Source organism: Aphelocoma coerulescens, chromosome 2 (assembly GCF_041296385.1).
Source record: "Aphelocoma coerulescens isolate FSJ_1873_10779 chromosome 2, UR_Acoe_1.0, whole genome shotgun sequence".
NCBI lineage: Eukaryota > Metazoa > Chordata > Aves > Passeriformes > Corvidae > Aphelocoma > Aphelocoma coerulescens.
The window spans coordinates 53,069,128-53,086,550 of NC_091015.1; the positions used below are offsets into that span (position 1 = coordinate 53,069,128).

At 44.9% G+C, this 17,423-nt stretch overlaps 1 protein-coding gene across 7 annotated transcripts in view; it reads left to right on the plus strand.

Annotated features, from left to right (window-relative positions):
• TMEM108 (transmembrane protein 108) overlaps positions 1 to 15,600 on the plus strand; it is a 162,639-nt gene extending 147,039 nt beyond the window's left edge. For 6 of the 7 annotated variants that reach the window (XM_069007469.1, XM_069007467.1, XM_069007468.1 and 3 more), the window contains 3 exons: positions 5,097 to 6,209; positions 13,722 to 13,876; positions 15,268 to 15,600. In XM_069007469.1, coding sequence (XP_068863570.1) covers positions 5,097 to 6,209; positions 13,722 to 13,876; positions 15,268 to 15,390 — 1,391 coding nt within the window. In that variant the 3' untranslated portion in view covers positions 15,391 to 15,600. Of the gene's footprint in view, positions 1 to 4,138; positions 5,006 to 5,096; positions 6,210 to 13,721; positions 13,877 to 15,267 lie in introns of those variants that run through there. The other variant, XM_069007466.1, reaches the window with a different exon arrangement.
• Positions 15,601 to 17,423: the final 1,823 nt, after the last annotated feature.

The following is a 17,423-nucleotide window of genomic DNA, read 5'->3' on the forward strand; positions in this document are numbered from 1 at the left end:
TTCGTGCACAGTTTCCACCTATTAAAAATTCATTTTGCTCCCTGTAACATTTTAGGTTTGTTGAGAGACACATGAGAAGTTATTAGTGTTGAGAAGAAAGCTTTTTTTTACAACAGTAACATCGTTGTTGCTTTGAAGAGGTTTTGCACAATCTTCTCTCACTATTAGTAAGCGAAGACAGGAGCACGGAGAGGCTTCAGCATCCTGTACTGTGGCCATGTGCACCTAAGCCCTGGGTCTGTAGATAATGGGTCCTTTGTAGGACAGCTCCCGTTGCTTTCCTTGCCCACGGCAGTCTGAAATAATGAGTCCAGCAGTAGGTCTCTGCACAAAAAGCTCTTCCTGACTTCCTAGAGCAAAAATGTTTGCCAAGTACTGCTCAGGCTGGCTCTGTTTGTCTTGCTGTAAGGTCTGAGGTAGCAGAGGCCAGAAGGGGTCAAACACCAGACCGAGCTTGTTGTGCGTTTTCATTTGCTGTAGAAAATGTAAATGTGCAGCTCAAAAGTTTCCACTGTATCTCTGGCAATTAGGACTTGATCCAAAGCTCGCTGAAGCCATTGGGAACCTTTCCACAGGCTTTAGAACAGGAGTTACATAAGTTTGCGTTGTTTAAAGGGGGTGCCCCAGGGAGGCTGAACGCATGAGCTGACTCGACAGCCACATGGCTGCTCTGCCCTGTCATGCAAAAAGGCTGTTCTCGAAGTGCCCATGAAGTGTCCCGTGCAGCACCAGGCAGTGTTAACTCCTGAGTGAAAGCTTTTAGTGCTGTCCTGTGCCGCAACACCAGCTCCTAGTGGAGCCTCCCGAGGTCCTGAGATAAAACAAAGAGCATAAGCTGCTGAGGCCTGAATTGCTTATGTTTTCTGTTAAAGAGGGACACAGTTCTGCCACTTGTGTGCAAATAAAAGAGTCACAAGGAAGTTTCCACGTGGTAGAACCCTGAGGATTTCCTAGTCTAGGAAAGTGAAGTATTCCTAATCTCAGACTTTTCTGAGACTTCTTGAAGACAGACATAAATCACAGTCTTTTAAAACATTGGTGTAAAGGAACTGCTTAATTTCCTTCACATACACAACTGTACACACCATTTCTGGGCTCCTCATGTGGGTGTACAGTGGGAAGAAGCACTGCAGGGAGATCCTGTTGAGATTTGAACCATTGCACCATGTTGTCAGGAAGGAGTTTTTATGGCTAAATGCACATCAGCACCCTCTGTGTACATTCTGCTGTCACTCTGCTGTGTTTCATCCTTGAGTTAATTCATTTTGTACTTAATATGCCCTTCGTGGTGCACTGTGCACTATGCAAGATCACAGTTCACACCACAGGGATGTCAGGTCAATCAGCCTTCTTATTAGGGTTGAATGGTTTTAATGTAGCCATAAAATTAGGTTCCAAAAGTGTGAATTTGGCACACAGCATTTAAAAGACAGACCAGTTTGACCTGTTCTGACCCTGAGCTCCTGCACCTTAGAAACAGCCCCTTATGAAAAAATTTAATGGTGTGAGCTGACCTTTGAAAATATTATTATTTGCTATAATGTGCTTGCATCAGTCTGTATTACTGTTATGCCAGCAGATTGTAAGGACTGCCAGTCCTTACTCCAAAGGTCTCATCCTCTGAGTAAAATCAGCTCTAAGAGTCTTAGGCAGCCAAAAATGAAGGATTTTGGCAAAGACTGCAGTTCTGCATTTCAAGCTAAACAAGAGCATTTGCTATCTCACCTGGGATATCAAAATTTGGCCAGGAGAACTTGATAGCAACCAGAAGGCTCCCTTTCAGTGGAAGTGGGATTGAAGGTGAGCTGAGGCACCAAGGGACAATTGGCCTACCATGGCCCACCTTAGGGCAGCTGCATTTGTGAAGCACAGACAGAGGGAAGAGAAGGGAAGAACTTCAGAGGTGCTGGATAAGTGCATTTCTGTGGCAAATGCCTCCTGTGCCTTAGCAGGGAAATTCAGAATATCATTTTCCTAGACTTAAGCCAAAGTTGCCAGTAAGGGCAGTCCAGTATCAGGGACTTCACTAAGAGCCCCACTTTGTAAGACTTTGCATATCCTCAATGATAGAAAAGTAAGTGGGAGTTCCAGGCAATCAAGTCACTGCAAATCCAGACAGAGCTTGCTTGGGTGATGATGCAGAGCATCTAAAAATACCAAATCCAGCTTTACTTTTGCTTTCCAGCAAATTAATTCTACTTAAAAGAGCCAACAAAACTCACTGTGAAGTCCTTATCATCAGCTGTTTCTCTCTAAATATACAGCACTGGCTATTTTTACAAAGATCTGCAAAGCTGAGTATTTTTTCAGTACTTAGGGGCACAGATTAGCTCTGGTGGTTACTGAAGGAATTACTGTGGTCCATCCAACCAGCAGAAAAAAAATCCTAAGAAGCTGTAGGTTATAGGACCACAGTGGCTCTGCAGAGGCTGTTAGAGCAAGTGTGGCAGATGAGGAAAACCTGACTGCCACAACCTGAGATGGCCAAATGTCATGGGAGTTACTGTTTATTGTCAGATAAATTACTTCTGATGTAGTATTTCCTATAAATATTTATTCATACTTTACAAGCCACCTAAAGGTACGAGCTAAATGCATCTGGTTTCCCATGCCTGATGTGTGGTGACCTGCTACCACAGCAGACTGCCTCAGAAAGACTATAAATCTTTATAGCAGCAAGCCTCAGATATATCAGCATTTCAGGAAGTGGAGATGGATATTAGGTAGGTTTTCAGCAGAAGATCAGGGTTTCTAACCCCAGGGCACAATATGCAGAAAAGCTGACAACTTCTTTATTCCTTCAGGAATATCCTGGAGAAGAGCATTAATCCAATAGTGATGGTTTTTTGTGTGTGAGGTGTGAGAGAAAGTAGTTACACAAAGAACATAAAAAAATTCTAGCAGGCATTACAATCATTATAATCTAGTATCTTGTAATATCTGCCAACACACTTTATCTTGTGTGCTCAGAACAGCAGGCCCAAAGTTTCCTGGAACATTATCTCCACACACCAAATCCAAAATAAATCGTCATCCTTTCCTCTTCAAATTTGTTCTGTGGCAGCAACTTGTCTTGGCATGAAATATTAGCCATATGGACACTAGAATATCTGCTTTGACCTTGACCTCAGAATAAGAGCTGCCAAAAAAGTGAAGATAACTCCTGCCTTTCGTTTCCAAGAGTGATGCTCCATGGGTACAGCCCGATCTGCTCTCCTGGTTGCATCTCAGTGTACAGAATTCGTGGTTTTTAATTTGAATAGGCGTTCTGCTAAGAGCATATTGTCCGTGGCTGGCTAGGAACTGGGAAGCAGTATCCCCAGACGATGGTTTATTTGGCAAAGATACTTATTCCAGAAATTTAAAAAAACGAGATCTAATTTTAGCATCAGGCAGTGGAAAGTGCATTACTTGTAATTGGCTCTCACCATGTTATTTACTCAGTGTTTTCATCTTCTGGATGCTCTTCCAAGTAACAGGAGGCTGCTGGGGGCAAGATGAGCTGAATTTTGTTGGTTGCAGATCTCAGCGCTGCTCTGGTTCAGAAACGATGGTTAGTGATCAAAGTAGAACATTTAGGTGGGTAAGAGGAACAGACACTGCTCCTTTGGTGAGTTTTTGCTACGTGTATTGCAATGATCGTGAATGAGTGTGAACGATGCTCAGGATTCAGAATAAACACATTTCACCACATTTGCATTTGCCCAACATGGAACAGAATCAGGGCCAGAAGACACCTAATCAGAGATCTTTAATTTTCCCAAGTCCCTCTCTTCCTTCGGCCCATAACAGACATTCCCAAATAGTGTAGAACTAAATGGTGTAACAACACTCATGGGGAAAGCTGGCCAGCTAGGAAGGGTAGAGAAGGGGGCAGGAAGGCACTCACAGTCCTGGCTGGAAGGTGATCATCACCCAGTTTGGAGTCCTGCAGTTTTGACGAACTCATCTCCCTGATTTGTTAAGACTGTGACATTTTTCACCTCGACGCTTCTGGTTGAAATTCACACTAGCACAGTGCTAATGGTGCCATCTGATGATGCTCAGTGGACTGTGCAAAATAGATTTATTCCATGTGCTTCCTAGTGGGCAGAGATCCACATTACACTCGACAGCTTCAACATATGGAAATGGTGACATGTGATTGATGTGGTCCCTGCAGGTCACGCTAACTCACGGCGTATTAGCCCTGCATCCTGGGGAGGCTTATGCTACTGCAGCTGCCCACCTCCATTATCTGAACTAGGAGTAAATGAAAGAATTGATGTTCCCAGCGGTGTGAATCTGGCACCTCGTGAAATGATGTGCAGCACTGAGGGAGGTGGGATGCAAATTTCACACCATCCAACCCCACAGCACATGTGAGCACAGAACAGGTTACAACCAAACTTCAGTTATGGGTGCGAAGAGCTGTTGTGTTAGATGACAATCATCACAATATTTTTTGAAATGGCTGGGATAGCGGTGTTTTCTTGTTAATTTCTGACATTTGGAGTGACTAAATTTTCCAAAGTTGCTAAGTAAACATGTATAACCCAGGTAGCCCTCTCAACAGACATCCCTTCTTGACCTAATTTTCAGCAAGGCCTAAGCAGCTGCTCTTTCAAAAAACAGATTGCTTAATGGCAGCCAAGACTGGAGGCAGCCAAATTTAGGGTTTTGCAGCCAAAGGAGTGAGCAGACTAAGGTTTCCCATAATGATATGGACATTCATCTGGACACCTCCTGGCCACAATGAAAATGAGGACGTCTGTTGTTTCTGCCCCTGATATGTAGGATGCTTTTTAGCTTCTCCAGGGAAATCACTTGCTTATGGCTTTTTCACGTGTCAATACTGCAAGCTCCTGTCTCTCTTTGCCACAGAAATTCCCTGTAATCTTGCTCTTCGCTCTCGTGGCCATGGGGTCACCACAGCTCCTGCAGATTTGTCTTTCTCTTCCTACTTTCACAGAGAAGCCAACAAAGTTGGATGCTGACTCTTCTGCCCTTCTGCAGAACATGGAAGGTATTCCTTCCTGCCAGACACACAAGCCATGCCATTCCCATCCACTGGTCCCTCCCTAGTATCTCACCCTCCTTTTGTGTTTTTTCCTCAGGTGTTCTACTGATCTTGGCACTGACAGAAGAGCTGGTGTTTTCTGTTCAGGTTCTGTCTCCCACTGTCTCCTCCTCTCAGGGCTTCCCGATGAACACTACAACTATCACAGCCATGGGAACAACACCTCACCACAAAGACCACCACACGGCAGAGCCCCTCCCCACATCTGCTCAAGCCATGTCCCACCCCATCAGCCTGGTGGAGAAAGCCCCTTCCACCGGCCAAGAGCAAGAGAGTGGCCCTCGCATCGGCGAGAGGGAAACTTACCATTTATACAACCAGAGTGCTTTGTACTCGGGACAGTCTCGCCCCAAGGGGAAAATATTCCAGGTTTTCAAAGGCAACTTCTCAGAGTCGTCAGAGCCTTACCTAAAGACAACCCTGCACTCTCCCTTCCCTACCCTGAGGAGCCCTTTCACAGACCACCCATTTCAGTCCCAGACCACAGCATCCAGCGATCCAAATGGAACGGGGCTGGCAAGAACTACACACTCAGACCCTTCTCCCCACCGCAGCACCTCGGGAAGCCTTAGGGAAGCAGAGCGAGGGGATGGGACCGAGGTAGTAGTGCAGGAGGCAGATTTTGCCACCACAACTGCCGGACCATCAACTGATCCTGAAGCAGTGTCGGTGCCTTTTAAACCCACCCGCTATGGCGTGTGGGATATGCTGAGCAAAAACAACTCTTGGGTAACCTTGAATCTCAGTACAAATGTCCCTCTGTTTGCTGGCTCTGGATCTGCAACAGCAGCAGCTGGTCACTCAGTTCAGACCAGTTTTGATGTCAGCATCTCATCCCCATCAGCAGGAGGCCCCGAGGGACTCGCTCCAACACAGCACGGCGTGGTGACCAATGCCACATCTCCGGGCAGTGCTCTCTCCTCAGCGCCTGCCACGAGGTTGTCCAGCTCCACTTCCACAGCGGGCTCCACCGCCACCGGGAACTTCCTGAACAGACTGGTTCCTGCCGGGACCTGGAAACCAGGGGTGCAAGGAAACATCTCTCATGTCACCGAGGGGGACAAACCCCAGCACAGAGCAACCATCTGTCTCAGCAAGATGGACATTGCCTGGATCATCCTGGCTATCAGCGTACCTATATCCTCATGTTGTAAGTTAATTGCCACTTTATTTTGCTTTCTCTTTAAGATTCAGATTTCAGCCCACAATTCAAGGACTAGCTGGAGACCTAAAAGAGGCAGGTCAGCTTGGAATGGATGAGATGCGCAAGGATCACATTCACTGACCAAAGTGCTTAACTTCAAAATGCAGGGCTAAAATGTTACACTCAAAGCATACTTGCTCTATTGCTATTAAAACTCTTACTGGGTAACTCTCCATTTGAGGGTGTAACACAAGGCTGAACAACTCCAGAATGTGAAGCAGCTTTACTTCAAGATGTTTAAGATGGTGACCAAAAACTGTACAATTCTTTAATTTAGGAACTAGTATTTGCTGCCTTGAAATTGGATTTAAAAAGCCCACTGCTAATTCAAATGATTAATAACATCTGTAATGACTAATAATTTAGGCAGCACCAGTTTTCAAGTGCAATAAAATATTTCATTGTAGGCAGTTCATGAACTATCAGATTTAGAAATCTGAAAAGCAAAGTGCTGGTTTCCTCCATTTTAATTCCAACTTTACAGTTGCCAAGGGAAGAGAAAGAGTTGGAAAGCCTGGCCTTCAGACACCTGGAGTCAGACACCTGCAGGACCAGGGCAGGTTTAGCTTTCCAGAGCTGGCTCAGGGTCTTGTTGTTTGACTCAGTTACAAAAAATACACGAGAAATTATGAGCAAGATTGTGAGTGCTTGCCAGGATGTCCTATGCCTAGCTGGGTTGTATCAGCTTGGTGGGACAACATAGTCTCTGGGGTCTCACTGTAATGGGATGTGATTATTCTGTTTTCTGGAGTGAAAGAAAACCAAACATTTCCCAGCCTTTGCTGCCTGAGGAAACACAAAAGGGTAGCAGCCAACAATTACTGAGTATTAATTATGTTATTTACAGCTAAGAGATGTACTGAGGACAAGGCTAGATGAGCTGCCTGAGCCAGTCTCACACACAGCTTACTCCAGCCAAAAAAGACAGTGCTGCTCTCTCCTGCTCTCTCCTAGGTGCAGGCATCTGATCCTGCCCCTCTCCTTCTGCCTGGGTCTGATTTGTCACCTCCCTGAGACACTTTCAGATTGTTAAAGTGGCCAAAAAATACTCACTTTACTCTTTGGTACTTTCTGTCCACCCAGTGAGCTGAATCAGCTCCCCACAGAGTCAGATGAGCATGAGACCTGGAAAGGATGAGGCTGCAGGAATGTAAACCTGGAGAGGGGACCATACTAATCTTTCCAGCAGCTGCAAGTTATTGGATTGGCTCAGCATATTTTTTAGATTCACACCTCTGGGACCATCAGTTCTGCTATTGCCAACGTAGTTAAAACCACAAGTGAGAACAAAGCTTAAGGCTAAAAGATGAGCAATCAAAGAGAAATCAAAGCAGAATGTGCATATACATTTCTGTGCAAGATGGAGAGGAGGAACTGGGACATAGCAAGCACGTGGTCAGAAGCAGCAATATTTGACGATTTGATGAACTATGCTTTGTCTATCCATCAATAGAACTAGAGGATCAAATAAATTCTTCCAAGAATTATGTTTTAGGCCAATATCTGCAAAGAAAGATGAGCAGGATAGAAAGCATCCAAATAGAAAATAAGAAGTGTAAAACCATACAGCACAAGCATGGGGAAGCATAGCCACTGGGTAAACTGGTCTGTGTGTGCAGAGTGCCATATATGAGGTAAATAATAATAACAATAATAATAATAATATTATGAAAAGTCTGATAGCAGGACTTCTAATCTACTATTCATTAAACAGTGATGTTAACACTTTTTTTCATATGTGCCATAATGGTGTGTGTTCATGTGACTCTGCCTATTCTGGTTCTTGTATTCATTAGCTACATTTTTTTAAAACGTCAAATGCTGTTTTGAAAGTTATCTGTATCAGCTCTAATACAGCTGAGTGTTTAAACGATTTGAGTATTTAAGTCCTGCTTTCAAGACCAGATTCCTGAGGTTGGCCTTCCTTTGGGACTCTCCTTTTAAAATCTGTAGATCCTCGTATCTATTTGGAAGTTGAAATGAATGGGATTTTTTGGGGGTGATCTGGCTTTAGTGCCTAGGAAATTGCTTTCATCCCGACGTTTGGCTGTTCAAACCGTGCTGCACCGGAGGGACGCTTTATTGTAGTGTGAGTGTGTGTGCGGTGCGCGGTGAGAGGCGCACGGGCTGCGGGCTGTCCGAAGGGGACTGTCGCCACCTCCCGGGCACAAGCGCTGCAGCGGGGGACAGGCCCGCGCTGCCATATAGCTCCTCTCTTCTCGGAGCCTTCCACGGGAGCCTGCCGCCGAGACAAGGATGAAGAGCACAGATGTGTGGGTTTCATTTCATCTCCAAAGGGGAAAGAAGTTTTCCGGGAGAGGCGTTCACAGTTGTTGCGAGCACGGATTGAGAAAAAACATTGTCGGGCTCCTGCCTTGGGATGCTGAAAGGCTATAGAGGCTCAGTCCCGTGCTGTAGCACGAGCCTGAAGAGCCGTGCCTCAGGAGCTCTCCTGCTCAAATAAGAGCTGGGGTTTAGCCTCCTACCCTTACAGTACATACTTCTTTGCAGATGCATAAATTTCTTGAGTCCCACTGAAATCCCTGAAACTGCTAGCCAGAAGAGTAATGCTTTGAGTAGGAATGCACAAGCCATGTCTGCTGCATGAACCTGGGGAAATCATTTTACCTTTTGGCAGTTCAGTTTCATGGTATAAATAATGAGGGTAATGTTGCTAATGCCATGGGAAGGCTGCAAAAATGAAGGGTTCTGTATCATTCCCTTCCCAGAATAGCAAAATCATATATAACAGTGATGTCATGATTTTCTGCATGTCACAGTTTGAGTTGGTTTTGCAGTGTCCTTCAGGCAGCCTTGAACACTTTTGTGCACGTGCTGTTGTCCATGCATAGATGCCTCTCTCTGCAATGCAGAACAAGACACAACATGAGCTCATTTTAAAACCCACTGTTCCAGTCCTTGGGCTCCTGGTCCTTACATCACTGTAATTACAGAATGACACAATAAAACGTGGAAGAACAGGAATTTGCAAATCAGATGCACAGAAGTCAATTCATCCAGTCAGTTCTGCTGACACTTGAGAACACAAGAGGAAGGCTGAGCCTCTGAACACAGGCATCAGCAGAACTCAAAGAATATGTGAAGAATTGCCTTGGACCTAACCTCACTTAGCTCACATTTCATGCACTGGAATGCTTTCCAAAATTACCTCACTCACTTTCTCCATCACAAAACCTACGTTTGCTTCCCGGTCTGAAGCAAGAGTCATCCCAAGCCCTGAGTCCAATCCCCAGGTGTGAACTCAGGCTGAGCTGGAGACAGCCTCCTGTCTCCAGATGTAAGCAGTTGTAGTCAGTAACCAAACTCATCCTGATACCTGTATCACAGCTAAGTATTTGCTGCTACATATAGGAAACCAGGGAAATTGAAAGAAATATGGAAAAAGCCCTATTTTGGTCATTGAGGGAAGGGTTCTGTAGAAACTTACTTTGTGTTGTGGTCTGCAGGCATAGGGAGAAGTAAATGAAGATCCTTCACCCTGAATATTGCATGACTTTTAACTGCTTACAATTTCAGGTCTGTTAGCACCGTGTTTCCCTGTTTTGCGTGGGAGCTGGAAAGTGGGGGAAGGGAATATGCAGCATGTAAGATTGGTAAAATATTTTAGTGAGTTGAAGGGAAAGACTGTCAGAAAACTGTAGGAAATTGCAATGATCTTATTACACTGCATTAATGAAGCTGGTATTGAATGTGGTGTATAATCCTAATGGGTTTTGTTTAAAAAAAAAAAACCCAGAAGATTAGAAAAGAGCCATGGAACGATTCAGGAGTGGAGAAATGCAACATAATTCCACTTGTGCCATGATGTAGCACAAAAAGAGGCTGAAGCCTACATACATAGGGGACATTTCTGACAGCATAGTGGAAATTTCTAATAAAAAAGGCAAAAGAACATGGAGGAAGTGACAGTTGAAGGTGAAGGTATTTACACAAGGGGAATGTAAACGTGTTCCCACAATGGAAATTAAACATTGAAACAAACTTTGTGGGAATGGGGTGGATATCCAGTCACTCTGTATCCTTAAATAAAGCTGAGTATTTTCCTATGAGATGTGCTGTACCTTAAATACAGATTATGTTAAAGGTAACAGGTGAAAGTCTCCTGGTGTGCAGGTGCTGTGTGGGTGACAGTAGGTGTTGGACATGTTCCCACCAGCCTAGAAACCTGTAAACCTGTGAGAATCTTGTTTCTCCCATTTGTGGGGTGTATTATGTCCTGTTTCATGGGTGGGGGGGATAGATAATGAAGATGTAACTTGCCTTATGGCCAAAGAATGTCCAGTGTCAGAGCTGGAGCTCATCATCAGCTCAGCCACTGAACACATGAAAGGATATGGGTTAGAAATTCTTCCAAAATCTCTGAACCTCCAGAGACTGCTCATATTTCCTAACATGTGTCACAGTCTCTGTACAAGGGACTTCAGGCTGACACAGGGACAACATTGACATGTCCTTCTCATGGCACTCGCTATTGGCTTGAACATGGAGCAGGCAAAGGGAAGTTAGTTCAGCTTTTCTGACTCCCAGAATGCAAGCAGAGGATGTCTTGAAAACCAGGGAAGAGTTAACCACATAATATACCAGGAAAGATAAGCAGGGTATTGCAGCTACTATTTCCCTCTCTTCAGCTCTGTTGTTGTCATTACTGACATTTGTGTCTTCCAAACCATCTCTGTCCCCTGTGTATTTCATCCACTTAATATGTCCTCCCAGGACATCACGGTTGTCTGTCTGGGAGAGTTTTTCTGTAACACATGCAATTCTTAATATGGGAACAAAAGGATATCTAGGAATATTGGTAAAGCTGTACCCTGGTCCTAGTGTTGTTCTGGAAGTGAGAGGTCCTATGTTGGCTGAATTAATTTCACTAAAATATGCCCCAAATGTGGCATGTTTTTAGGTTATTTGGCACTTAATGCCATAGTTTAGTGGTGGATCTGGCACTGTTATGTTAATGGCTGGACTCAACATTCTTAAAGGTCTTTTCCAACCTAAATGCTTCTATGATTCTGGGAAAAGGGCAGTTAATAGAAGATGAAGAGGGAATAGCCCCATTCCAACCCTGCTGTCCTCACTCACCCTCTTAAATGAGGTCTCTTCTGCTTTGAATTGGGGCAGCTTAGGTAGACATCCTTCTGCTAAAATACATATTTGAGGAAGCTCAGGAACCCATTTTCCATGCTCTTCCATCCATTTTCTTGTGTGTGCACCACAGTTGGAGGCCAAGAGTGTAATTAAGGGAGGGAGTATTACTGCTGTATATATCTGCACATGGCAAGGCCATTTCCTGCTGGAAGAAGCTGAGATTTCTCTCAGCTCAGTGTAACTGGTTTTCTAGCCCCTAAACCCCGAATCTGATACTTCTGTGTCAGCGGCCACAATATTTTATAAGCTGTAAAACCTCAGGCTTTCAAAAAATTATTTGCAGAAAGTTGACTTTGCTGGGGCTCTCGTGTCCTCAGGCACCTTCAGAATTGCTCCGTGCCTTAGGGATGGATCACTTGTTGCTGGAGTACTGAGAAGCTCCAAGGACTGTTGACTCTCACCAGCAGTGGTGAGGACTAAGTGCCTCCTGCATCACTTTCTAATCTTCCCAAGCCTGCAGGCTGGCCTGGGAGGGACATGGAGAGGGCAGCAGCCAAAGTAGGGATAAAAGGAGCCCTTCAGGAGGACAGGCATTTCCCCAGGCAGGGAGAGCAGTTCTGTTGGCCCACGGGGTGCAGTAGCAGGACTCAGGCTGTCAGGCAGCAGATGAAGTTGTTAGTGACAAAACTGCCTGAACTCAAACACATTATTTTTTTTTCTTAGTATATTATTCTTTTTTTTTTAATAGAGGTCTAGCCTTGCACTTTTGTGTTGCTATTTTGTGTGGCAGATGGGATAAGAAGTTAGACCCATGGCACATAGGTAGCTGCAATATTTGTCAAAACATGCACAGCAGCCATGACCTCTCTGCAGTTTTTTCTTTCCTCTGAGTTCTAATACATAATTTTACCTGTAGCTGAGGAAATAATATATTTTTCTGCTTCATGAATAATTTCTCTCCTCTCTTCTACCATGAGGGATTCAGAAATGATAGAGGGAATTTACAGCAGGGCATTCCCTATTTCACAGGTACAAATCAAAGCAAGTTCATGTGCAGCTACCTGTCTGTATAAATCAGGCAGATTGCAAACACAACTGGTCAATTAATTCCACAGGTGTAAGAGAAACAGACATAGCTACACATTACAGCCCTGAGCAAACCGTTGCACATGTCCCAGCTTCTGCCTGAGCGAGGGCCATTGGGAGAAGTAAGTCTGTTGCTGTGGGTTTGCCTGTCTCTCATAAAGTTGCCAAGATTACCCATCTAAATTGCAACAGAGGTGAATAAACTGAAAGCAATTCCAGAAAATAACACTCATCCAGCTTTGTGTTGGGCTGCCTGCTGGGAGAGAATTGCCTTGGCATTTCTGGGTGCCTGTGGCCCTGAGACCAGACACACAATTACATCAGGAGTTTCACTTGCTGGTCGCTTCATCTTGCTTAACTGCTCTACTTTAAGTTCAAATATTTCAGATTGTGAAAGCTTCAATGTGCTCCCCAGGTGAGAAAAAATGCCATGCTCAGACATTACCCAATGCCCAGGCAAGTGAGGGGAACAGGTTATCCTTATCAGTAGATCCCACATCCTGATGCGGCTGATGGAGACAGGCGAGAGAAGCCCAGCTCTGGGGTTAACACTATCCTGGAAGCGTAAGGTGTGTGAGACAGGTGCAGCAGGGGATCTCCACGCCACCTCACCCCTGTCTCATCTACTCAGGAACCCATCTGTTCCTCTGGCTGGTTGCTGATGTGTTGGAACATGGTCACAAACCAAAATCCAAGTTACAAATGGCAGGCAACAGAGGCAGGGTCAGTGGCACTTCAGGACAGAAGCTTTTGGTATTGAAGACATGCAACTGCAGGCATTTATGAATTTGCTGTTTGAGCTAGGACAGGTATCTCTCACTGCCACTTGCTGATGTGCTCATCACTGCAGCCTCTGAACACACCAGATGCAGAAAAGATCCCCACAGAAGCATCTTTCTCAGTCCCTGAGGAATGCCCTGTCTCCTAGAGGGTCTATAAATCCCTGCTTAGGTACTGAAACACCATCAGTTACAACAACAAAGCTTTTCATTAATCAGGCAGCCACATCTTCAAGATTATGCACTCACATCAAAAAGAAAGTTAAAACTGCATATTCTGCCAAGCCCAAAGCTTCATCTGCTTAGCCCAGATTCTGACATAATTTTGTAGGGTTTGCTAGCAGAGAGCGAGGGACTGACTGAGATTGAAGCGTATGAACACAGGTCACCAGCCCTCTCCTTAAGTAACATAAAGTACAAATCCATTGTACTGATGAGTCCTTATTGAAAGGAAATAACCAAATTTTTGACATGTTTCTATTGACAGCAGTTCTGCTGACAGTCTGCTGCATGAGAAGGAAGAAGAAGACATCTAACCCAGAGAACAACCTGAGCTATTGGAATAATGCTATTACCATGGACTACTTCAACAGGCATGCTGTAGAGTTACCAAGAGAGATCCAGTCACTGGAGACTTCAGAGGTACCTCACTTGCAGAACTGGTGTCTGAAAACTGTAACTGAAGCCATGCTGGGAGGAGGGGAGGGGAAGTCCTATTAATAAAGCCTTGAAATCCCTACACATGTTCAGGGAAACAGCTTTTTGAGAAGGACTGACTCCTACACATATATTAGATGGGATAAATATGTCAGCAAAACTGGATTGCCATCTTATTCCCAGCCACTGCAGATCTGATCCACATTGCTGCGTGGTGACAGGCGTTAACCACCTCTAGGTGAATTTGTCCCTGGGTTTCTCTTCCTTGTGAGCGTTCAGCCAATGTCAAGCCATGCCATGGTGGCTTAAGGAGAGCCCTTTGGGCTGGCTCATTGCTGGCAGTCAGTTTACTGTGTGTGTGCCACACAACATCAAAGAAGGAGGATGGTGGGAGTTAATAATGCAAAGAAATTTTGTGCATTTCTGTCTCAGGAGCTGCCTGTAACTTCTCAAATACCAGTTCAGGGAGTGAGTGTTCCCAGTACAAAAGTAATCAGAACATCAGTATGTGGGGGTGTGTGGTGGTGGTGGTGTACACTCATCAGCCCCTTCCTAAGAGATCTGACTGGTTCAGTGGGATTATTCACACATGGGCAGGTGATCCTACTGATAGAAATGTATTCCCTGGCCTCAGAGACAGAGAATAATTCAGCTTAGTTCAAAAGTATTTAAAACCTAGAAACAGTGGAGAGTTTGAGTTTATGCTGAAGTGATTTTTAGATCAGCTAGCTGACTAGCTCATGTGATTAAAAAAAAAAAAAAGAGGGTTAGAAAGGAACCTCTGAGATGTGATTAGACAAACAGTCACAGTTACTTCATTAACCCCACTTCGCTGGCAATCACGTTGCTCCATCTAAGGCAGGACCTGGTCTAGCTTGCCCAGAATCAAATGTCAGGCCTAGTCACATACAGGATAGTCTTCAAAAGGTGAGCTATTTAAACCTGATCAGAGTATGACTGAACTGGGGCATACTCAGGTGGCTTGGACCCATATATATGTGGCTTTCTGACCTGAAAAAGAAGCTGAAAATGCATCTTTGAGGAGTCAAACACAGCTGAGAGACAGGAAACACTTGCAATGAGTCATTAAAGTGAAAAAAAAACCCAAGAAATGTGAAAGCTCCAAGTCTGCAAAGGGACTTGGTGCATCTGACTTGTGAGTCCCCAGGCTGAGAAAGAATCAGCCAACCCTCAGAGGAACTCTTCACTCACAGCTCCTGCCTGACAAAGGGCAAAACCACCTCACCAAACCTGGCTCTCCGGAGTCACAGCCCACAACATTCAGGCACCTGTGGGGGATTGGGAGGAGTGCCCTGTGTGCTTGTGGAGGGTGCAGGGTGTGAAGTGCTCAATCTGCTGCTCTGTTTTTCCCCTAGGACCACCTGTCCGAGCCGCGCTCCCCGGCCAATGGCGACTACCGCGACAGCGGGATGGTCCTGGTGAACCCCTTCTGTCAGGAAACGCTCTTCGTGGGACACGAGCAAGTCTCCGAAATATGACCCCGCAGCTGCCCCCGTACTGCAGTTTCATCTCTACTGTCTCCAAATTATAAATAAATATATATATATTATAAATATAACCTTTGTGTAACCCTGAATTACAAGAAATGTTTTCAGCTTTTCTTTTGTCCCTCAGAATTGTCAGCCCCTTTTTTATAAGTGTGGTAAAACTTTACAGAACAAACTGTGGCTTTATAAAATAAAGGTATTTCTAAGCAAAACACCTGTCAGGTGGACTGTTTGCTTCGCTCTCATTTACAAACTGCTGCTAAATATACGTGGTCTGGAAAAAATACTGAGTAAGGCTGCTTTTGGTGCAGGCAACATGGAGTGGGTACAGCATCCTGCATCCTACATGCTATCACTCAGCTGAGCATGAGCATTCCTGCTCAGTGACTGTTCCTTCTCCTACTTCAGCATGACTTCAGTCGCTCCTTTCCTTTAGGCTGCCAAGCTGGAGTGCAAACCAGACAGGGCCAGCTCAGTTGCCAGAAGCAGTCTGTACAGCCCCTGTGCCAGCCTTGTATCCTTTGTGTGAGTCCAGTGCTGCCTGAGCACCGACTGGGATGAGCCCTTTACTGTCCCTCTTCCAGTCTGAGCTTCAAAACTCTTTTATACAAGCAAGGACAAGAATGGACCTTTTTTCCTGCCTAAGTGTTTTAACCACACTACACACTGGACTCACAGTTGCTACACCTCAGTCCAGTAAGCCTAGAATTATTTCCTTAAGATCACACAGCCTCAAAGGAGGCATATAGAGTGCTCTTTTCAAAGGAAGAGAAAATTCCTTTGAATTTATCAGAAATTCTGAAATCTGGTGACTAGGGACTAACACCAATTGAATGCTGTGGCTTTGACCACATTTCCACTTCCCCACTGTTTTATTTATCTTATGTGCTTAGACTGCTGGTGTCACTGAATCAAGTTTCCTCATACTCTCTTCATCTCTCTGAGACTTTCCTTCCCCCCTTAGGAAGGAAAACACAGTGTTTCAGAGCAAAATGGCAATTCTGTCCTACCCTGTTAAGTACTAGATTGCAGACTCTAATAGTGTTAAGGGAATAGTAAGGGTGAACAAAGCTTAAAGGATGGATTAAAAATAGGTTGCTACAAGACAAGACTAGTATGGAACATGGAATGACCTTGCCCAAATCTATGGTCTCTCTTTGAGTAACCCAGAACTGTTACTGTGGGACCAATTTTTGGTTTTGCTTCTCAAGTAGCTTTCTGATATCATTCAGCAAGTGAAATGGCCTCTGTCGTTTGAAGTCTCACCCTCCTTCTCCCCACCTCTGGCCACCAGTCCTGCTAGACTATTTTCTGCTTTCACTGCTCACTTCATCAGGAGCAGGCTGTGAGGGGCAGTTTACCCCCTGCTCCAGCTGGCTGCTCCCTGCCACTGGCTGTTCAGGTTTAATGCTTGCTCGGATGACAGGGAAGTTTGAGCAGGACAGGGTTAGTGTAGCATCATTAACCATATGCCTTGTTCAAGGTGAGCCACAGCTGCTATTAGAAAAGGGACTTACAGCAATGGCACATCTGGTCCAGCTGTTCCCACCCACTGACAGTGTCCCAGTGGCTGCTGTTAGTCAGAGCAATGTGACAGCTTTACTGAATGATGGATGCTGTCAGACCCAAACTTGGGTCAGTGGGCCACAGAGGCATCGTTGTTCCTCCTTTCTCCTCATCCCACACATGCACTTCTATGCGGAGGCACAAACCAGAATGTGGACTATGGGCTTCCAGAAACTGGAAGATTGTATTGTTACAGGGACTCTCCTGGATATTTGTTTCTCTGCTCAGCATCAGAGAGTAATGCAGGGCTTTCTCATGAGGTGACATGGGCAGGCAGGATGACAAGGTTGTGTATGAACATGGACAGGCACTTTGGGAATATATCTTTTCACCATGGGATAAAAACTATGCAATATGATATCTGTGATCCTCATGATCAATTACTAATCAGCCTCCTGGAAATCACTGTTTGATAGGAGAGTAAAAATTTCCTGAGGGTATTGCCAAGAGCAAAAGCA